The sequence below is a fragment of the Neodiprion lecontei genome, chromosome 6 (genome assembly GCF_021901455.1).
Source record: "Neodiprion lecontei isolate iyNeoLeco1 chromosome 6, iyNeoLeco1.1, whole genome shotgun sequence".
Lineage (NCBI taxonomy): Eukaryota > Metazoa > Arthropoda > Insecta > Hymenoptera > Diprionidae > Neodiprion > Neodiprion lecontei.
Genome location: NC_060265.1, coordinates 25,155,347 through 25,178,572, shown reverse-complemented (window position 1 = coordinate 25,178,572; position 23,226 = coordinate 25,155,347). Strand labels below are relative to the sequence as shown.

Below are 23,226 nucleotides of genomic sequence, written 5' to 3'. Positions count from 1 at the left end.
TTACATACGCCCGACGCACTCACACACGGGGCCTTATTAACCGCCCCGCACCAACACACGTCCTCTTATTAAGCACACCCACAAGCCGGGATCCCGGAGGGACACAGAAGCGCCGAAGTACGGCCGCATACCTTGTTGCGCTAACAATACGACCGCCCACGTGCGGGAGTCGTACCCAGATATCTCGTTTTATTATTATTCCCGGCCTCCCTCCCCACCCCCGTTTCTTTTTCTTTCCGTCTTATTTCCTGCTCGAGACTTTCTCCACCCCGAGCCGGAGATGCGCGTTGTGCAACGCTGTAAGCAGTAACCAAGTCTTTCACGGATTTTGCAAATTTTTCATCACTGTGCTTTCGCCCCGGGCGTTGTATAAAGTCCGATGACGGCGAAACGCCCTCGGTAACGAAGAACGACACGGTGTGCAATTGCCCACGTGTAGTTCGAGGAGTGGATTGTATAGGTACGGCATACGTATAAAACCACCATTATACGCAAGATGCTCCATAAGACTTTATGCGCCGGAGCGTGCGTTCGTCTTTTGTTATTCCCGCGGGACGGAGTAACGCGTCGCTCCCATAATATGTATGTGGCCTGTAACTACCGCAGGGTGCGCCATCCCGAGCGGGACAAAGTCGAAGAACGCGGAATCTTTCTCTCTCTCTCTGTCTCTCTCCTATAGGTTTAAGTTTAGCTTTTAAGTACCGATTGTTAACCGCAGTATGTCGCTGAGCGCCTTTCCTCGACCGGTCGTCGGACTATCGTGAAATTTATGCGAGATATTGAACCGTGCACTTAAACAGAGAGGTGATGTAGCCACCCAATAAAAGAGGGTTTCTGCCGTACCTCGTGCGCAGAGATGGTTAATTTTTCCCACCTTGTTAGCCGTGCATCGCAGTTGCGGAGCAAACGCACCTGCACGTTTCAATTTCTATCAAACAACAGCCTTGACGGCGATAATTTTTCAAAAAAATTTCCTCCGCTACGGTTCACTGTTGGCCTTAATTTTGACCAATGAATAATAGGCGTCACCCCGAGTGTGGCGGAGTGTTGCGGTTTGACGCAGGTGGTCCACGGTTCTCTCCTCGGGAAGGGGACGGACTTGGCGTTCTCCTCGCCCTCGGCAAGTCGGCGTCAGCCCCAATGCGTGTATACGTGTATTCGTATATCAAAGCATCTATAATATACGCCGGTCGACGTTTCCGAGATATTTCGTATCAAGCGCCTCTCGAACACGAAGATACGCCGGTCATACCGCGAGAGACGAAGATATGCAAATTTTCGTTTTTATCCGGCAGTAAGTCGCGCCTCTCGCTCAGCTGCAACCAACCGACCCGTTTCGATTTTATTATGCAGCGATGCGAGCCCGCGGTAAATATATGTTCTCTCTTTCGCGATCGAGTAAAAAACAAAACAAACAAAAATATTCAAAAAAAAAAAAAAAAAAACCGACGACAGAAGGAAAAGAGAAGAAAAAATAAAGAAGCGAAATAAATTGATGCGAAAAATTAACACCCGGTCGGATCAGCGACGATGGTATCTCTGCTATTTATTTTCGCTCCCATGTGACGTGGTGTGCGAACGTTCGAAAAAATGACGTACTTATCTAGATTAATCGACATCTCGGCGGTCCTTGTAACCCAGATCTTGATGGTTATATGGCCGGAGCGCGGAAAAGGATCGTGAGTCACGATTAACGAAATCGAATATACATTGACATTCCGCGATTACGTTTCGTTTCGTCGAAAGGACTTATAGCCCCGAATATCGCCTCCTTCGCGCCCCGTCGATCCACTCGTCAACTGTCAGCGCGTGAAAGTCCGAAACAAAGATGAATTTGTCCTGGGTATTCCTACCGCCTCGATTGCCACATCAATTGCAGAGTCGACCGCTTGTCGTCTCGCTTACATCCCGGTCCCACTTCTACAGCACCTCGCGATCAATAAACCATCGAGAAGAACTTTTCTTACGGTCTACGGCTGGACTAACTGCCTGCTGCATTGTAGAACTTCGTACCGACTGGTTTGAATTGCACCCAGAAATCGAATTTCTCGACGGTTTTGTAGAAAATGAAAATAAACGAGGAAAACTGTAGACCGGCGACATCCGAACGTCGATGATTCGAAGCTTTCGGCCCCCCAACAATTTTCCCCATCGGTCGTAAAAACAACAAGTACGGTAAGTATCCTGTGCTCAGAGTTGTAAGGAAACAGAGCTTACAAGCCTGACGACAGTCAGCTCCGTGGATGAAACGTTTGCTGGGCATGATGAGCCCTGAGCAACGGTTCTAAGTATTCAAAGCACGTGTACCTTTAAAGTCACAAAGTGACCGACCGCTCGCAGGGACGACTTATCAAACAGTATCCGAGCTGAGGGCAATTGCGTCCGCAGTGCGATGCTCGAGTATATATTATACAAGTCGGTCGCAGGAACGTGCAGCGGCGATCACAGGGCATCGCGGCGGGTGCGTGAAAGGGTCCGGTAACGCCGCGCCACGCCGCGCCAAGCCGCGCCAAGCCGCGCCAAGCCGCGCGGACTTCCGTCTTCTTCCTCCCTCTCGATTCGATTTTACGCGGATCCACGCGCTGCACGCGCCCCGAAAGCGCACCGCGTGCATCCCATCATGCATCACGAGCGTGCTCTGCGGAAGGGGATTATTCGTCCGTGGCTGTGGCTGAGCCTTGGCCGCATTCACGTTGGAGCGCCGCGCACGCTCCGTAGATGAAACAACAGATCCTAACACCGGTATCATAACATACGAGCAACATATCGCGTGACAGGGAACACAGGGCCCCGCGCCTGACCCTCTGACCCCTCGAGTTTTGTACCCGAGCCCGGTGAGTCAGACCTTTGTGAACTCCTCGGTCGAAGATGCCGCCGCTGCCCCGGGGGCCTCACGAAACTTTGGGGCACCGTTTGGGTCCGGCCACGTTCACACCGGTCCCAAATATCCCGGATCTTTGATTCGCGAGTAATTTTTTCATTCCGTTTTACTCGTTAATCTCGCTGATCGTTGTCGTATAATATATCGTCGAATTCTGGCGTAGAAACTCCGAGGAGGGTTGTTTGACTCGAGGGCGAAGCACGGCCGTGGCTTGGGTTAAGCGCCATTACGTTTATTGACGGCTTCCAGGCACCGCTGACGACGAGATCAATTAACCCTTCCAGCCGAGGTGTCAACTCGCAGGTATATTTTTCCCACCCTGCACTACGCATAATAAATCATAATTATATCCTTGGTCTTGCAAAGTAATAATAATGCAGTAATTTCACAGCGATCTACCTAATGGGACAGAGTTAAACTCAGTTAGTAGGTACTACAGCGTAAGCTGTAAAATCATAAAACAGCCAAGGCGGGTGATACGATACATAGGGCACGGTATGCGGTTCATTTGGTGAAAGTCAAGCTGGATTTCCATACAATGCGGGATCAATTTGAAAACTCGCAACCTTCGGTCCTCGCGAAGGCTCTTTACGCTGCGAGCGCGGAAGAAGTATAACATCGGTTTGCATTCTGCAGCCTCACTCCAACGTTTGCATTTAAATTTGCGAAATTTACGATCGCGAGATTATCATCGCTGATCATCGCATAGCACGATATTGCGCAATTTCCCACAACAATATTGGGTATACTGTATTCGCGAACTTATCCGCCGTTGGCCATTTGTTATTTATAATTTGTTTTTTATTTATATGCATACATATGTATACGTGTACACTGTTTCTCGTCAGCGTGAAGATATGCGTGTCGAGACGAAGATTGAGAAAAAAGATATGATCGGTGTTTCGCGGGTCAAAGTATCCCAGGGCATGGCAGGGGCCGACTCGTATTGATCCCTTGCAAGAAAGAAAGAAATAAAGAGAGAGAGAAGAGAAGGAAAGATAAAAAGTGTTGCACAAGCAGCGTCCACCTGTCGATTCCATGCCGCCGCTGCCTCCGCGAGTGAGTGACGACGATGCATTATGACATAGGGAAATAAAAGGCGGGGTAAAATATATGAAGTACGCACTGCGGAGTGTATCGCATTATACAGAGATTAGGAGATACATAACATGTATGTTACACGCGCGTTGCCCGAGGCGGGTAAAACGCGGCAATTGGCAATATTTATAATAAACTGCAGTTGCAGTTGTGTATTAAAATTATTATTCAACGATAAACCGAGTGAAAAAAATAAATAAATAAATAAATAATGAAAAAGAAAAAAGGAAAAGGGGAATTTGCAATTAACTCACACAGTATTGCGTCGGTCTTGCCTATGTATATGCGCGTAATTGGCCTTGCCCAGAGAAAATTTTTACATGTTTTCGCGCAATTTGCATAATCTCTGATGTGAGCGTCGAGCCGTCGATCGATTCATCGCTCGGTTAATTTAAATACTGAATATGTACCCCGGGAGCCATTAGCTTGTAATTATCGTTACTTATTGGCGGTAAATGGTCTGCGCTGGGATTGAACACCGATGCGAGTACATACCTACCCCGGTGCGTTTACGTTGATTTTGATTCCATTTCTTTTTTAACTCAAATGCCTCGAAGCTCCCGGTAACTTGCGCCAATCCTTACCTGCATTCGAATAATTGAAATACTTTATCCTACAATTATGCTAAAATATTTTTTTTTCCCCTCTACTTTGCACAGTCCTGGCAATAGCAAACAAGAAGTTATTTGATATTCAAATTATGACCATATTCGTGACGATTACACCTACGCGACGCGTATATTACAGACAACATGCCTGCGAAATGTTACACCAGCATTGCAAAAAGCAAACGCCTTCTCTACGAGACAATAGAGAATTTATAGTTATAATGAGGTCTCGAGAAAAACAAAGTCTATAAATATACAATCTATAATACGTGGTTAGATGTCAATATTCTGGGTATACATTATTCATCCAGAAAATTTGTCAGAGCCGAGCTACGCATCGTAAGTTGCGTGGGGTGGATACGTATTACGTAAAGGATTATTTATGTGCGGTGATTATTACACGCGTGCCCATGACGACGAGACTTTAGAAACACAACGTAAAACACAATGGTCTTGTTAGAAGAAGAGTTAAACAGCTATTATACCTCACGTGTTTACATTGAATTGAGGTGCTGCGGGAGAAACCGAGATGTGGGCTTACCGCATATTCCGCAAAACTGTCGCTAATGATTCCAGCTACTTTTTTATCCAATGATTTATTAAACGTTGCATGTTATACGTCTGCTGCTCCGATTACAGAATCTCGGAAATGTCGAGAGGAATTACGCAGCGTTCAACTTTATACGTGCGTGCACGAATAAGTAAGCGCTTAATTAATGTAAATTAGAAATACCGTGAAGGGGGATAAAAATCGCAGTAGTTGAAAGAAAGCTGAGGTATACGTATGCGAGCGGTCATCATCATCGTCATCTTCATCGCTACGCGTTGCATTACATCATATATCCAAGGTTGCCAACGTGAAAAATTTTCGCCTGAATAAAAACAAGTAATTTAGCGAAAGTTAAAAAAAAAAATTTAATGCGGAAAAACAAAATGAAAAAAAAAATAATGACGTACGGCACGAGTGAAAAATAGCGGGGTGGATGAAGTTGACACTTTAATTGGCACGGCGTGTATACAACGCGAGGGAAGCCGCGTGACTCGAGCGTCGCATCGGAAACAAGTTTCGGACGCCCACGTTGCGGTCAGTAAATGAGGGGAAGCGCAGTTATTTCGTTTTAAGTATGAAAAAAGAAAATGTCAAGAGAAAGAAAGGGGAACAAAAAGAAAAATAAATGAATAAAAAGTAAGATGTCACACCAGAGCCTAGGTTAATCAGGATTTGTTAATTACATCGAGAAGGCGGAACATCGGCGCCGGGCAATATTTCTTATTATACCGCTATTCGAGGTCGCTTGCTGCTGAATTAGTCGAGACGTATAATATGTATAAGAGGGAACAGACGTCTCGTGGTTGAGGAAATAAAAGCCCGGCGGTAAGGTCCTAAACTGCACGAGATGCGGCGCAGATGACGAGGAGGTAAGTTTACAAGGCTGCGCAAGTCGGGGGACGGATAGAGAAGGTGAAAAATGGAGAGGGGGCTGCGGGCAACCTGCTTGAAAATAGCCTTGATACATTTCGCCTACACCGTAGTGAAGAAATTGTTTTTCCTGCACCTTCCGCGTGGTCGTATACCGGCATGGGCGTCCAGGGACACGTCAGCGAAGTCCTGCAGCGCTCTGTCGTCGCCACTCTGCAGCAACGGATACCCAATGCCTAATCAGCACCACCGACGACATTTGCCCTGAGCGTTTTTGCTCAATCCTCGTCGGTCCCGCGTGGGATGATAAGATTTTGGATTGTTTCAGGAAATGGTACGACACAGTATTCAGAGTGTAAACTTAACGGCCTTGGTGATAAAGTCATGGTCCAGTACCGCGTTGCGTGTGTACAATGCTGAGTTTCGCAGAAAAAAACCGAGGAATATCGAACAAACGAATCAGGTATAATTGCACCACTTTCGAATAGTAATCCCGGTCGTTGTCGTAATAGCTTATCATGCCGCGGGAGCACCTGGTCAGAATTGGATACAGTGGTATCGACATTTGTTGGATCTAATTGTAGCTCTCTCGACTCCGGGGATCTGCGTCGCGAGGACGCATAACTCTGAATCCCGGCATTTACACGGTGCGCGACAGCGGGCAAGAACGATAATTGAAATATCTATAAGAGGTAAGTAATATACGGTAGGAAGCGGCGTGCTGCCGTACATACATTGGTAGTCACCAGGCACGTGTCCGTGGTTGAAGCGATGGTGCGGTTATAATTCACGAAAGGCCGAGAGAGCGAGAGAGCAGGAGAGAGATAGGGAGGTCAGAGCAACGTTCAGGTGCATCAAAATATTTTTTTTACGGATCAGCGCAGCGATCAGGTGTTCATAGCGGAAAGGAAGGACACGCGGCGATATCCGGACGAAACCAGGTGGCGTAGGTACCCTAGGAAATATCATACCCCGGTGCACGATCACGACGACGGTGATTCCTTGTGTTAATACACGGACAATGGAGCGTGGGTTTAAGTCATCGTCGTCCTGCGTGGGATAACTTTATCGCCTTGACAGCCAAGTCGAAAACAACCGAGATTCGTTCTTCCTCTCCCTTTCGAGCTCGATTTCGTTGCGAGATCGTGTTTCGGAACTGCGATCGACCTTGAACGTACCTACGTTTATGATTTTCAATTTAAAACACGATCAAACGCACGATGTCGGAGCCTATCGGTAGGTACCCAATACTCGAACTAACTGGGTTTGTTACACTCAAATTAAACGCGTCGACAGTTTCTTCCAACAGTATGCATCGCTGGAATGCAGAGGACCATGCGCATTTTGGATTCCACCGAAGACCACTGAATTTCTCCCGTTTTAGACCGAAGAACCGCGAGTGCTTTCTCGAGTAGACAATGTTCCTGTCCAATTGCAGATACTATATGGATTTCCGAATACAAATGACGTAGAGGTGGAGGAAAACTCAATGTGAAAACCTGGGTTTCAAATTTATCCACGATGCAACTGCGGTATGCACCAAATTTGTAGTGTATAATGACAAGAGATATGGTCGGTAGGATGAATCCATACATGGAGAAGCAGGGTGGGATGTATTAGGTTTCTTTTGAAATTTGAAACACTCATCCTTCCAATTTGCCGAATACCCTGCCGAGCCAAGGTTTTCCAGGTCGTTATAAACACCCCGAGTAGCAGAGCCAAGTTGAGAAACTGACTCATTTGAGAAACCGGTTTAATCACTGCCTTCTCATTTCACTTAAACTCGAGAATACTATAATATACGAATCTGCAAGGAGAAAATCGCGTGCACCGTTGCAGTGCCTGCAGACAAAGTTGGATGAGGTTGTATTACAAGAAGCGATCGTTACCGCATCGACGCCTCCGCGGGTACCCATAGATACCTGATCGAATTCGGTGGCGAATGCCGAGGGAATGAACGCAGGAGAGCGATTTCGCAGGCGGCCGACGTTGGTACAAACCAGCGACATTAGCGTAGGCAGAGCATGGCGTAAAAGATCCGGTAGGTAAGTCGCGGTTTGCGTGCCTGCGGTGCACAGTCACGGATATAGCGGAGGTAAGGCTGCAGGGGATTCGGGATGACCTTTGGAGAGGTCACTCGGCCGTGCCTAGCGCGTCGCTAATTATTTATCCCGCGGATTATTAACGCGAAATTACCTTCTCGCGCGGAGATGCAATGCAAACTCCCACAACCCCGACTGCAAGAATCGCGGCGTACGTGATCTGGATGCACATACGCTTCGCGTCTTCATCCTCCTGCACTCTCACTACGTCTTCTCTTTATCTCCCTAGGCGGACCTCGGTCGGCGGGATATTCGGCCGTTGTGGGTTAGTGGGTCTAATTAGCAATTAGCAATTAGCAATTTATCTCACTTTAATCACGAAGTTGCATAATGCATTCGTTCCCTGCAGGGGAGGAGGGAGCGCGATCATCTCTGACGTACCTGCCACCTCTGCACCAAAGGCGCCTGCGGCGCGTCGAGAGAGGCGGTGATGGAAAGTTCCGAAAAATTGTCGAATATTCCGCGCTTAATTAACCTCGCGAAAGGGCAATTATCCTGCATCGTGACGACGGTGGATAATTATTTTTACGCTTCGATTTCGACCGTTATAGCCCGTGTATGCGGGACACCTCGTATCTTTGCTCACCACCTGGGAGGCCCTCGAGGAAATTCGCGAAAAACCGTTATCTCAGCTTCTCGGCGATTTCTTCCAGATCCGCGCTGTGCCAAGTCGGGTCACAGATCACAATTTTAATTCCAATGATCTCTGGCCTCGTGACTGCCGGAGCAGGAAGTACCAAATAAGCGCATGCACTTACGGTGCAAGCAAGGAGAACAGAATCGCTAATCTGTTGAGCATCGGTTCGGCAAAGTGCAGCGAATCGATCACTCGCAAACGGACAAAGTAACCGAGTCGCCGTGGTTGGGTACACTTTTTATTTACCACGTTTCGATCACGTCGAGACTGCCAGTCAGTCATACAAAAGAGAGTATCGCGTAACGGGGAGGCGAGCTTGTAATACCGCGTCAAGAGATAAAGCTGATTGAGCGAATTATCAGCTGATTATCTTAATTAGACGGTTATTGTTGTGTCCCACGCTCTCTGACGCCCACGGTTTTCGGGTCCGGGTTCGAAGCTCGCCCTCCTTCCTTCCTCCGTTTCGAAATTGGTGCGGATATTTTGCAGGTTGCCGCGGGTCGATCCCCGCTTATTCGAGTATAACCGGCATTCACTCCGCGAGCGTAGGCATTCGGGTTTCTGTCGATCCCGCGATTACGGGAAGAGTGACACGTCGTACGGTCTGCTCGGTGATGGATCGTAAACACGAGTCCCGCATATACCGGATTATTCCTTGACGGCAGCTGGATTCGGTCGCGAAATAAATTGCTCATCTTAAGTACGTGTAACAGGGTGATTCAGGTACCATACGACGGAGAATTTCATTTCTCGCGGGTATTAGATTTCGTGTCGAAACTACGAAATGCAGATTCTCTTCAGCAGCGTCAATCACACTATAGTATGACAAGGTTCATTCTAGCATTCAGCGATGTTGGTCGATCAATAACGACGGTTTTCTACGCGAGAGTGCGCTTACCAATTGACGCTGCACGAATCGCATAGTTGAGTTTACGCAAACTAGGATCGACTTTCATGGAATTTGAGGAACGTCCGGTTCAGCGCTTGCAAGTTAGTTTTCACGGTGCACCAAAATCACCCCGTAAACGAAACGGTTGTCGAAGCTCAGAGAAGCGCGTGCAGTTATCAATATAAGCCTGTAGAGTCGCAAGCGTGAACCGCAGCCTGCCGCCAGCGGACGTGGGGCAACTTGGAAACTGCAGTTATTGTTCGGCCAGTCGATTTATGCGCCTCGTATAATAGTTATAGGTGCCCACAGTCCAAGCATACGGGTAAATCCTAACACCGCCGATACGAGGACCGCCCACTTTGTCGTATTTCTGTACCAAGTTCCTCATCGAGACTCCGTAGAGTCATTCAAAACAAGCACCTCGAATCCGCATCTGGGAATTATTTATCAAGGATTGTGCAGGGTGGTCCGATCATTCCCACGTCGCTCGGTCATTCCTTGTCTCTTGCGATTTTCAACCGGCACGTTTATCGTGGATTTCGCGAGGCGGAGCGTCCGCGATACCAGCGCCATAAGGCCGCAACGCGGAAGGAAGAGAGGAAGTACCGTTGACCCTGGAACGTGTCGCGGGTGTCGCGGATGCCTCAGGACTCGGTCATGAGAGTTCTTTGGCTCAAGGGTTTCGCGCGCGTCTCGCATACTAAAAAACCAACTTCCTTCTTCTCGTTACTGCTTTCCGTCACAGTGCCTAGTCGCCGATGAATTCTAATTGCTCGCGGGTTTCCGAACGGAACAGTGATAGCACGATGACTTATCCGCGCTATTGAACGGGCAAGTGAAATTCGGACGTTATAATCCGCGGCGTGCAAGTGATCACGGTCAGGGATTCTTAACTCCGTGTGATTTCTCGTGCGTAAAATTTTGCCGATTTTCAGATACATTTCAGCGAGACGTTGCGACCGTGGTGCGGTATCGGTCCCGTTAGTTCGGTCGAATGCGAGGATATGCTTCCGCCGGGGAAGTGCGACGTCTGCGGATCGCCGCGATGTTTATACATGCAGGAGACGCCTCTCGGTCGTGCTCGATGACTGCAGCAGTTATTTTGGTGCTGCCAATTATTAACATGCGCTGTTCGGAGGTTCATAAATTCAAGAAACAGTCGCAGTGAGTATATTGTAACGAAGTTGTGTTTACACCCTTTATACACCCTGGCACGGCTGATGCCGATATAATATTCTTCAAATGTTTAATCATTTTTATAACGTGCGGTTACTCGACCAACCAATGTTATTGTAATGACAGTCAGTATCCAAACTTTAACAGGAGTACTTCGGTTCCAAAATATATCCACTTTTTCGCATATTAATCGCCGTGAGGCTTCTTTTGCTTCAGCCGCTTTAAAAAATCCGACCGTCCGGAGACGAAGGTACGTAACCGACCTTATGCAGACCAGAAAAATCTAGGTAATTTGGAAAGCTTGTACAACCGTAGGCGCGGATCTGTGCAGGCACAACATGCACATAGGTACTCAAGCGAAGTGCACAGTGGAGGGCGTGATGCGGAATCGGACTCTGCAGTGAGCCATAAAAGTTGCCAAGCTTTTTATGATCAGAAATGGAAAGTTATGATCTTGTTTTCGTTCAATTAATTCGACTGGGTGGAGTGCGCAGGGACGTCCGTCTGTGGCACGTTGCAGGTCGTGGAGAGCCGTCGAAGCAGCACCCGCAATATACAACCGAGGCGAAGGTAGTGTTAAAACACGTTTTTATACAGGCATTTATAATTGGGCCCCTCGTTGGTTCCCCGAGTGTTAAACCGACGGGCGATCTTTAGAATTATTACCATTCGCTGGCGGCTAGAAGCGTAATTATGATGCTTAGCGTTCTAGCCCAGGATATGAAATTATTTTTTGATTACATACTCGTTGTTTGGTAACGGTTATTAATTCGACGGCGATATTGCACCGGTCTGAGTAAGATATCTTAATTAATTTCCCTATCTCGCACGATTTTCATCCTCGCCTCACCCTCTCTGAGTACAATATTCCAAACCTCTTTAACCTCGGTGGATATCGGAGAAACGAATCAATAGAAAAAGACAAACGCCTAAGCTGTACGAGCATGAAACGACCCTTTGACGCCAAGTCAAGTGCTTCGGTTGTGAAATTTCGGATTTTGGAGTCTGCGAGAGGGACAGGGGGTGTAGAAACGCGATTTGGTCCTCGCAAGCGGACAATCCTCGCAGGACGGGAGACCCTTAGACTTGACATTCGCCTACCGCCTGAACGCCTTCCTACGCCCCGGGTCACCTCGACACCGCTTATACGTGACGCACCGTGTTACACGTGTAGGTCGCGACTCGCCCAGACCCACCGTTTTGCACGATCGGCTTGCTTTACTTTCCGATCGGCTCTCCGCAGAGTCGTACTCGGCCGGTTCGCCCACGGCCCGCCTCCCGTATGAATATGCAACGACATTGTATGATTTATGTACCTAGACACCGGTATTGAACGGAGCGAGTCGCGCTTTGTGCTGCTATCACTCGCGTTTCATTCAGAGACCTGCGCCATAAATGCGTTCATAGATCGGTGCGCGCCATTCAACGATAATACGTTTCACCCAGGAAGTAAACAGTTGACGGGATTTCGAATCGTCGGAAGGCAACTGGACCGATCGATTCATCGTATTTTCGTTTCTGCCGAGGAAGGGAATACCTGCCTGCTGCAGGAGCTGCATGGCTGGATATTTAGACGTAGGAGAGAGGCTGGATGGTAGTGGCAAGTGCGGTGCGTGGCTTGGCTCTAAACTGACGTTTGTCAATTAAGCCTGACGCGAAGCAGGGGAGCGTGTCGGGCAAAAAACATCGGCGAAGCTGACCGGCAGTCAGGTGGATGCGGATAGTCGTCACTCCTCGCGTCTCGCGATCAAATCGATCCTCGGATCGCTCATTAACCGCTCGGTGATCCTGAGCGGGTCTTTAGCCCTCCTACCTTCATTTCACTCGACTTTTCCCTCTTTTTCTCTTCAATAACTTTTTGCTCGTCGACCGGCCCCGATGCGACGTTCCCGGATTAACCTGCACGCCGATACGGGGTGAAGTTGGAGCGCCGGTGATCCACGGAGGCGTGCAGCGCACGCACGCATGCACGCACCTCAAAGGTGGGCGCGCACCGTGCCTTCGTTCGCGGGAGAAAAAGCAAGGTGAGGCCCAGGGCGAGTCGAGGCAACCCGATCGACGAGCTAAGAGATCGGGGAAGAGAAGGGACCGACCGGGGCGCGAGAGATACGGTTAGGAGTCTATTTATACCGATGATGTCACCTCTCTCGTTTCCTACGCTTTCGCGATATCATAACCACCACTTCGAGCTCATGGCTGTAGCGGAGCAGAGCAAAGCAGACCAGGGCAGGGCAGGGCAGGGTAGCATGTGCCCACGCACGTGACGTCCTCCCGCAGAGATCGACGGATATGAGAGAGCGAGAGCAGGCACGGAGATCCCACCCAATAATCTACAAGATATCGGTACTCGGCCATGCGCCCTTCCGATGCTCCGAAGATTTTGAGGAGGCGAAAGATATTTTCCGATTTCACGATGTATTTGGTGCAAACTATTAATAAACGAGATACGATACCTGAACCTCTTTTGATTTTTGCAACGTCGAGTTACATACTCGTCAAGCGTTCAATTTCCGTAGTCCAACTAATTACCGTGAAAATAAAGAGAGAGTTAATCGATTATTTAATTTAAATATAACCAGCGAGCCAGGGTCGGGAGTCCGTAGTTTAATAACGCATCGGAGTAATGCATCCCTTTAAACCGGCTCGTAACAGGCCCCGGAATTCCAGGGTACAGCTGCGTAATAACAGAGCGCTGTTTTTAACATGGCGCCAATTATTGGCGCTTAGGAGTCGTTATTAGTCGCGCATTACAATGCACCCGCTTACCGAACGCGCACGAGGCCTGGGCATTTGGCCGAAGCGATGCAGCAGCTACGTACTGCATCGTAAATGTGCACTTGCCTTGAAAGTGATTACAAGTTATAACTGTATCGTTTATTCAGGATAGACGCGCGGACGATTTGTATTCCAGGGATTATGGCGCAGTTGATGTGATGCCTGGCTAACGCGCGGGGATATTTCCCGCTTTAATGCGGCTAAATGGTAGCCAGTAACAATAACAACACGGTAAGAAACAATCTTGTAACGATTGGAAGGATGAATGGCGGTACATGTAATAACGAAGCATTCGATTGAACGCGTAAGCGAACCTCAGAGCAGTTATACAAATTTTCCAGTAGGTACACATTAGGATTAGTGAATGGGATGTGTTTTTAACGAGTCAATTATTTTGATTCCGCTTTGATAAAACATGTGATTTAAAACCGTAAAACTCCTATTCATACCGAGATGGTCTTTCAAAAATAACGAAGCGATAAAAAATTCTTGTATATTTTCAAACTCTGTACAAGTTAGAAAATCCGAGGGTTGGCTCTGTTTCAGACAGTTCGTGTCTCGTAACGATTTTTTTGATTTGCAGAAAGACGCGAGGAAGATCGGATGGGTATGCACGCGTGTATACCTACGCAGAAAGTTCAACCAGATCGTGATTAATTAAGTGGCAAAGAAATGAAATCGCGATCTTATGAATATTCATAGGCAGGCAGACTGCAAATGTATTTCGCATACACGATCGAGTCAATTTCAGTTTTAACGGAAAGCCACGCGATCATGGCTAACGAGATGGGACAAGTCCGGTAGCGGTTTGCGTGGAGGTGCGCTGCTACTCCTTTTCAACGGATAGCATCCCGTATAGTGAACGATCGTGCATAGGCTATCAAAGCGTACATTTGTGTGCCACGTGCGTGTCTCGACGCACACAGAGGCAGGAACGGAGAGAAAGGAAGAAAGAGAGAGACGAAGGTACTCACACTCCTTGTTGCGGTCCATGGCGTGTTGAAGCGGAGAGTCGTCGACCTCCGCCTTTGGCGGCGATTGGCTGCCCTCTGCCATCCCCGTGCAGCCCGGTCCCGACGGTCCTGTTTTCCCTGCTGCGGATGTCACCGCTTCCACCGCTGCTTCCAATATTTTCTCCTGCTCCTGCTGCTGCTGGTGGTGGAGCTGTTTTTGTTGCTTCTTATTGTTTCCACCCTCCACCGAGCGCTCCCCCCTAACACCGAACAAACAAATCTCAGGTTCACTTCGCGGCTTTTTCTTCCCGTAAAACCCATCTACCTCCGCGGAATTTTGCTAATACAAAGAGAGGATGATTCGTGAAATGAAATCATCTCGTTAGAGAAAGTAAAGTCTCACCTCTCCTCTTTGGCGTCCCGTTTTACTTTCTTGTCTACTTTAGCGTCCTTGTCTTTTTCCTTAACTCCTTCCGTCTTCTTATTCTTTGACTTGGATTTGTTACCGTTCTTTGCGGTTTTGTGGGGTTGTTGTTGTTCTTGCGAGGTGGTACCATCGGCTGCCGTCGTGGTACCGTTCGTCAGCTGTGACGATGAGCCGCTCGAGGACGAACCCGTCGCTCTGCTGCTCGTGTAATCCTGCGGAACACCCAAGTGGGACCAAATTATACCGACAACGAGACTCTGGGCCATTGTTATTTTCGCGATAGATGTTTTGCGAAAGTCAAATGTGCAGCTTAAACAATTGTTTTACCTTAAACCACTCGGGGTATATGGCACTGATGGTATCGAGGAGGTCTTGATCCAGTTGAATCCTCCAAAAGGGAGAGCCGCTGTCCAACCTGTGGCTAGACTCTGAAACATACGAGGAGAAAAATACTTCGTTAGAAAATTAATCATGCGCCAGTCGTTGAAAGCACAAGGTATTGGAAACTAAAGGGATGTTCGTTACTGCGTGTCATCGCGACGGTTTCACAAAAAGAGCGATATTTGACCGGGTGTTTCAATCTACGTAAAATAAAGCGCAGGGGAAAGTTTCGAACAGAGAGCATTTTCCATTGGACTGATCGGGCAAGCAAATTCGAGTCGAATCCTCGGAAGGATTTCTTCCCTTGGTCTTTGACAAGAAATAACGGTGGTCACGGTGGACAATGGAATTGTCCATGGAGTTGGTCGACAATCAAAATAATGTTCTCGATCACACTGAAAAATTTCATCGGCATACTCAAAGTTCCATTGCCTGCCCCTTAAAAATAATTTCTTCCCCATAAGGGCTAATGGTCAGCAGCGACCGATAGCTCAGCGGGTAACATCGGCGGATCGAAACCTTCGGGAATCCAGCGTTGCGGTTTCTTTCGCGCATTCCATGGAATTCCCTGTCTAATTTAAACGTCCAGTCGGGTCGCCTCGGCGTTGAAAGCAACAGAGGGAAGCGTCGCGTCCCGTCGGCGGGGGGAGGAGTAGCCGACGGGGATGACGGCGGGGGTATCGAGACGCTGCAGGATCACCGCAGACATTGGTAAAGTAGAGACTTAAAAGTTGAGGATCGAAGGAGGAGCTGGGGGAGGGACGAGAAGGAGAGCAAGAGACGTGGACCTCGTTACGACGGCATTCTCTGACCGGGGCCCGACGCGTGCCCAGCCTTCCTGATCAACTCCGGGTGAGCTCGTTCCTCGATGTCTCCCGCGGGACTTTCGGGCCACTCCGTTCTTCGTTCCTGTCGAATTTATCAGCTCTCTGTGCCACGGCACCGCCGCCAATGCCTCGGTGCATACCTGCCGCGATGCGGTGATACGTCGTCGATGCTCCACGAGCCGGGTTGCCGGAGACACCTATGCCCACTGTCCGTCGATTGGGCAAGACGATCTAGCCGAGGGATTGTGTTAGGAAAGGAAATTGTACCAGAGAAAGGACTACGAGAGTGACAAAAAGAGGCGTCGCACCTTGGAGCAGTTCGTGAAAGTCGAGTGGATGGATAAGGTTCATAGTAGGTCGGGGGAACGAGTAAACGGAACAAATAAACTAGAGGACTCTCATCCTCCTCCGGTGCTGATGGGCTGATCGGAGACATAGAACAAGGAGGAACAATTGACCGTTCGATGTTCGGTAATTCCTTTAAAAAGTCCGAGACCACCTTTCTTCGTCACGAACCAGCCAGTGGGAACACACCCGAGCAGACATGCCAACGACATTCCCGAAGTGCACCGGAGTTTTTCGCGGCTGCCGAGGCGGTGACGAGTGACTCAGCTTCGGAACGGCCTGTCCTCTCTTATTCTCCTCTCCTCCGGCTATATTCCTCTTTCCTTTCCACTCGCGACAAACCCGATCGATACACTCGGCCTCCAGCGCCGCGGTCCTGGTTCAGACCGGACCTCGAAGATTTATCTGCCCGAATTTCGCCGGGGGACCGATGTCTGCGCGATTCCAAGGAATGTATTTCGCATTCGGCCTCTTCACGGAATATGTTCCAGGTCCACCTTGTTTTTCGTTACTCTTTTCAATTACAAACGAGGTCTCTCCGCAGGGCTCTATTATTGTTTTCCTTCTGACACGGTACAAAGCTGCTCGCCACCTTAACGGCCAACTTTTCTACGGTTGCCTTCTTTTTGCAAATCAACAGCGGGATCATATCGGATCGGTTCGCTCGTCCACGATGATCGGTGGAACTACGACAGTGGAGATATTTTCACGCGATCTTCCAGCAGAGATATCAAGGGTCAAAGAACATCCCTCGGGACTGACGAAGTTGGCCCGGTACGTGATCCCCGTAATAATTCCACTCCGACCAATCACCGACTTTTTACAATATTCGTCGAACGAGATTTCGATCGTGATGTATCGGTGGCGAGGATCGCGTCGCCGCTATTAGGCGCACCGCGGTACTTTTTGTACCAGACGTACCCGCATGTCCTAACATCGTGTCCCAACACGCGTTATAACCATAAGTAATAAAACGTATCGATGGTACCGGGTAGATGTATGCCAGGTATCGAGTCAAGACGGCGAACCTAGCCAGCTATCGACCAAGGAATGATTCACCGCGTGATTTACAGCTGTACCAGTGCCGCTTGCTCGTGTATGCATACTGATTGACTATCTATTCTGCTCTCGAGGACTATAGCCCACTAATCATTTATTGGGTTAAGGTGAAATCTCAAACCTGCTTCGTGCCTGGATATTACACGCTGTACAGTGTGACCTGACGGCGTGAGAGTATCGTCGATTGTGCCCGGCTGTCCTGCCGTGCCGTGGTGTAGCAAGGGGTACCAGAAAAATTCTGCCTCGAGCCAACGAGACTTTCTCATGACGATTATTCCGTGTCACATTTCTGACGATCAGCGAGACTTCGAGCCGGCAGCTGGCGGGTTGACGTATTTTCTTTCCTACGGCACGCGCCACATAAACATATCCCTGTCCCCCACGTGGGTACGCGGCAGCGTGGAATGCGCGGCACCTCGAGACAAAACCCAATTCCCGATCATCTGGTCCGTTTGAAGCCTACGATACGTAGATAGCGTAATTTATGCCCGGACGGTTTTGAACTCGCTGTAGCGTTACGCGAGTTCTAAAGCCGCAACAATACTCCATAATCTTCGGACGATCTTGCCCGGGTCGCCTGGCCTTTAATCTGGCGCAACGACCGACATCCGGAACGCAAAATAATCCCACACTGGTTTCGATAGATAGGCCATAAAGCATCGGGTTCACCGTTCAAAGAGCGATATCATCGTCACATTGCACGCGGCCCTAGGACCGCGCGCAAGTTTCACCTAATCTCAGTGAGAGCGATTGCGGCAAAACATTGTACACATGTTTCCGTTTCCTATCGAATTCGCCAACACGTGGGCAAGCACGCCTTCTACGATTTTCGACGATCTTGACCCGCGGAATGATTTCCGTGAGAGCTGTCTTCCAAGATTATAATATAACTCATGGCGCTTTTATTCGCATTTTCTTACACAGAATACACCGACAAGGTTGGCTCGTGGTTTGACTGCGTACGAGTGAGTAGGCATGATCATACAAGTTGCGGTCGGCGTGTAGTCAATGGAAAAATCCGGTAGACAGAGAGAAGAAATGCCGTGACCTGAATGAAAGGACCTTCGGATCTCTGATAGAACTATAGTCGGGCGGTAACGTCGACGTAACAGGGACTGAGGCTATAGCTAGGAGTTGGGTTGGACCCAGGTCGGTAAGAACGCAGAGCCTGCGCGGTAATCAATCATTTCGAACGCGATGTTTAAACAATAAATCACTGTTGGTTTTGTGCTCGAACGTGATACAAATTTCTATGCCAGTGAGCGTTACTGCGAACGCATTGAGAAGGAAGAAGCGTTCCTGCCTTCCGTTGACACCTCTGCTTAGGCTCAAACTTTTGAACGCTCGTCGATCTTACGGCTTGTCGTTTGCTTCAAACGTCGCACCTGACGAAGCTCCTGAAGAAAGGTAACGTTCAGTGTTTTACAGTAACTACCGTACGAGTTTCTACCTCCACTGGTTTCATTTTTGAATAGAAATAAGTCGAGTCGTTGCAATTCCACGTCAACAGCTATTCAAATTTTGGTTTCACCGGATTTAGGGAGTATTTGGAGTCCGGGGTTAATCAGTGACGCTTTCATCGCCAGAGTTTTACCAGATTGTAATAAAAAAGAACGAATGAATGAACTCCCGTGAAGAGACGATAATCCACAAACAGGCTCCGTAAACAATGAAGCATTCCACACGATAGTCTAGCGCTTGTTACAACAACTTGCAAAGACATTAAGGTGGGGTTCACGCGGTGCAGTTTCCCATAATCACACGGTCGCATCTCCGTAGATGGCTCAGAGTCGGCACTGTTTGCGAAAACGCGAAGCAAGGATCAATTGAGGAGAAGGCAAGGGAACGGACAAGGGGCTTTCTGGTTCTTGCGTGAAGAAAGCGAGACGACCGTCCGTGCATGCAGCGAAGTGGATGGCAGAGGGAATGGCCGGTTCGCGGTGAATAGGAGGCGCTTGCAAGCAAGCAAGAAAACACACGACGCAGACACAAGGCACAATAGCCGTGCTTTGCTGCTCATTAGAGGCAGGGTCAAAGGTCCAGAAGACCCGCCGCTTTGTATTTGAGCGCACAATATCCACACATGAGCGGCTTTTTAAGGCCCTCAGGGAAGACACGCGCGGTCCACGGCGAACAATGCGCGTTGCTGTAATCAAGTGATTCAAACACGGGCAGCCGAGTCATATTTTCTGAAGACGAAGGCTAATTACTACGTTTCCAGCAAATCAGAGAACGACGCGAATGCGGGGTGATTAACTGGATTTCCCCCCCGTTCGTTAAAAGCAGGTATTTCCCTGAATAATGTCGCAGCCGCAGCGATCCTTGGTGCATGGACAAATCGTGCAAAACGGATCCCAGGAGTAGAAGAACGAAACTAAGGAGCTGAAGCTTAGCGGCTGCACGGGGTGGTCGTATAAATCGGATCGAATTCGCATCACGGCTGTCCACCGCGCAGCCCACACTTTGCATTGACTTAGGTTATTGTAAATTACCTGGGCGGATGGCCGGTGTTCTTCGACACCCACACGACCACCGGTCGGTAGGTACGCGAAGCCGCGAATCTAAGTACGAAGCATCGGCAAGAGTCGTGGACCACTTAACCCATAACCCTTAGGTCGGTATATCTTCCCACAAAGCATCGCGATGAATTCAATACTTCACCCCTCCTAACTTCCTCAATAAATTGACTCGGGAGTTATAACAACGTCGAGATTCTGCGCCGGTGCAGCCTTTGGCGAGCCAACTGAAAGCTGCGGGTTGGTGCAGGAGATGAATGGAACTTTTTATTGCTCTTTTTAGCACTGCTGACGTTGGCAGGACTGAATGATTGTCAGGCGTGGGCGGTTACGGTCCAGATTTGCAGCCGGGTGTAAATATTGCGGCAGGTATCGACTGACGTCTTTAGAGCTTGCGCGAGACCGGTGAAAGTTTGCATTTAGGAAGATGATTAATGCCGAATGTTGTACGCATTGTCCGCACTGCACTTCTGGGTTAAGCTGCGCGACTCGCCAGTTGTCAATCTCCCATCCGACATAGTCTCCTCAAACAGCGAACAGAGCGACGCGATCCGTCAATGCGTGTAAAGCATTGATATCGATTTCGCCACGAAAACATAATAATTATTCAAAATAAGCAACTGCATAATAAGCGAGGTTCGCCTACACGCTGCCGGAGACTGTCGGAGTAAAAAGACAAGGCCTCCCCATTCACCTAATCGAACGAGCACTGCAAGCCATAGGCACCTCACCTCACCTCTGCAGCTACACGGCGAGTATGCTCTCTCAATCGCGTCCTAGGATTTGTACTTTCCTTAGGTAGTTGGTAGTTGTGGTTTGAAATAGAAATGACATCATCGACAGTTTCTGCATGTGTGTACCTTGAACGTAACTTGAGCACGGAGGCGTATCAGCTGTGTCGTATCTTATTTCTTCCTTATCTTTTCTCTTCTCTTCTCTTCTCTTCTCTTCTCCTCTCTTCTCCTCTCCTCTCCTCTCCTCTCCTCTCCTCTCCTCTCTTTTCTTCTCTTCTCCTCTCCCCCTTCGCACCCCGCTCGTCACTTCTAGAGAGTCGCGCGCGGCGTGTGTGGGTCGCGTGTCAGTAGGTATACATACCTACCTACTAGCTTATAGCTTATAGCTTGCATATTACACCAGTCTATGGTTATACCTTCCTACGTCACGCAATCTACAGTTTCTGCCCATGGATCACAAGCTACAGACTGCATTTCTCACATTGTTCAACACAAAATGTATTAGAAAAAAAAATTCGAACCACTACTAATTCTAATGAATTTATTAAATTATAGTGCTTTTATTTGGAGTGATTAGGCAAATGATCAGTAAATGGAACGATCGAAGACAGAAGAAAAAATGGACAATCAAACTAGGAATATAAATGAGAAAAAAAAACACGTTTATATTTTCTATAGTTATAAAATCGGTTCACGCAAATATTGCAAAAGATTTTTATTCCCTCCGTAAGTATAACGACAGAGGAGTACCCGATGTGTGACGCTGCGAGACTGGACCCATATGGGCCTTAGGGGGATGGCGTGTGCTGTTGACCCGGCATGGACCGGTTCAGACCCGGGTCATTTAATTCCCTGTACTTTTCTCCACCGTTTTCTGTTCTTTTCTATTTATTTTTATTTTTTCTCCGTCCGAGAGATTCCTTTTTTTTTTTCTTTTGGTTCATACAGTTTCTCGCTCGTATACCTGGCTGTGACGTCATGTGGGGGCGACTCGCTCGATCGCGCGGGCTCATGCGCGGTTTGGGCCCACGCGTTATCCAGGTGCGGAGAAACGTTAAGGCCCCGCCTCGCCCCCGCCGTCGTACAAGAATTTCAAAGACAATGCGAGTAGTTACGTCCGTCAGACGTCGACGTGAATGTGGTTTGAAAAAAACAAAACGACGAGCTTTCGATGCCTGCGAGCACAGGTGAAAATGATTTGCATGCTTCGCGGGTTCAAAAAGCGGCAAATATTATACGCTGTGTATGTACGTGCATGGGCGTTCGATTTGTTTTCTGTATTCGTTTACCGATATTTTTTTCTTACACGCCATTTATTTGGCCCGCATCGGCGACGGTTCATTCGCACGATACCGATTCATTGTTTATTCGCTTGTTTGTTAATTATTCAGCGGAGCGCATGCAGTGGGCAACATCGGCAACGTGTATGTGTATGTCGTTTTGCGTAGGCTCTGATGACCACGGGCCTTACGCCTGTGTACATCGCGTGTATGAATATGCATGTACGACGGTGTGTTTAACGTCCTAAGAACGAGCGATATTTACATAACGATCGGATCCGATTGGACTCGGAGCAACAGTTGAGGACGGACTCAAAGCGATTCCCGTCTTTGTCGATATCTTCTAATAAATTGGAGCCGCACGGTTGACGGTTTGGAAAAAGACACACGGCGGAACGTAGAGAAATGCACATGGAATTGTGCCGGCGTTTCTGAACGTTCGAGGGCCGGTAAGAAATGCGAAATAATTGATATTGGCCAAGATCTCGGAATCGCTGTGAAAAAGAAGAGAATAAATTGCTAATTTTATAACGAAAAGTATCGTCTCCGAATTTCGAGCGAGTCAAGTAGCGCTAGTAAGAACCCGCTAATTAATAATTCTACCATCTGATCGTTTCGTGGCAAAAATACCCGCTCCTGCATTTTTGCCGATCGTAGTTCGAAGAAGCCCGCAAGTATCGGCACAACTCAAACTCGTCGTTGATATAATACGGGTAGGTGTATAAACTCACGTACGTTTTTCTTCTCCTCGTTTTATTTTTTTATTTACCTATTGATTTTGTTTATTTTTTTATTTTTTTCTTAATCTTTGCGCGCGAAGAAATTTCTTTTCTTCTATCGGATTCTCGAGGCCGGCTGTAATATTCTTTTCACAATTATTCCGCATCGATGTTTCTAATTCGAGAGATGAAAAACATTTCACCGACTTGTGTTTGCCAGCGGATTGCCAAGCTCACATTGAACCGCGAACGGTACGTACACACGTTATTACATACGGACACCGCATATAATGTCACGAAGAGGTGCGAACTCGGCGTTTGGCGCGCGCCTCGCCACCCACGGGGCTGTAGGCGTGTGAGAGTTCTAATCAGCAATTTTAACAGAACGCGTATAATTAT

At 48.3% G+C, this 23,226-nt stretch overlaps 1 protein-coding gene across 2 annotated transcripts in view; it reads right to left on the bottom strand.

Moving 5' to 3' along the window:
• The window catches only part of LOC107217949 (myocardin-related transcription factor A), a 169,380-nt gene that overhangs the window by 43,558 nt on the left and 102,596 nt on the right, over nucleotides 1–23,226 (bottom strand). For both annotated transcript variants that reach the window (XM_046743048.1, XM_046743049.1), the window contains exons 2-4: nucleotides 15,294–15,394; nucleotides 14,943–15,178; nucleotides 14,561–14,799 (exon numbers count right to left, since the gene is read on the bottom strand). In XM_046743048.1, coding sequence (XP_046599004.1) covers nucleotides 14,561–14,799; nucleotides 14,943–15,178; nucleotides 15,294–15,394 — 576 coding nt within the window. The remainder of the gene's footprint in view (nucleotides 1–14,560; nucleotides 14,800–14,942; nucleotides 15,179–15,293; nucleotides 15,395–23,226) is intronic.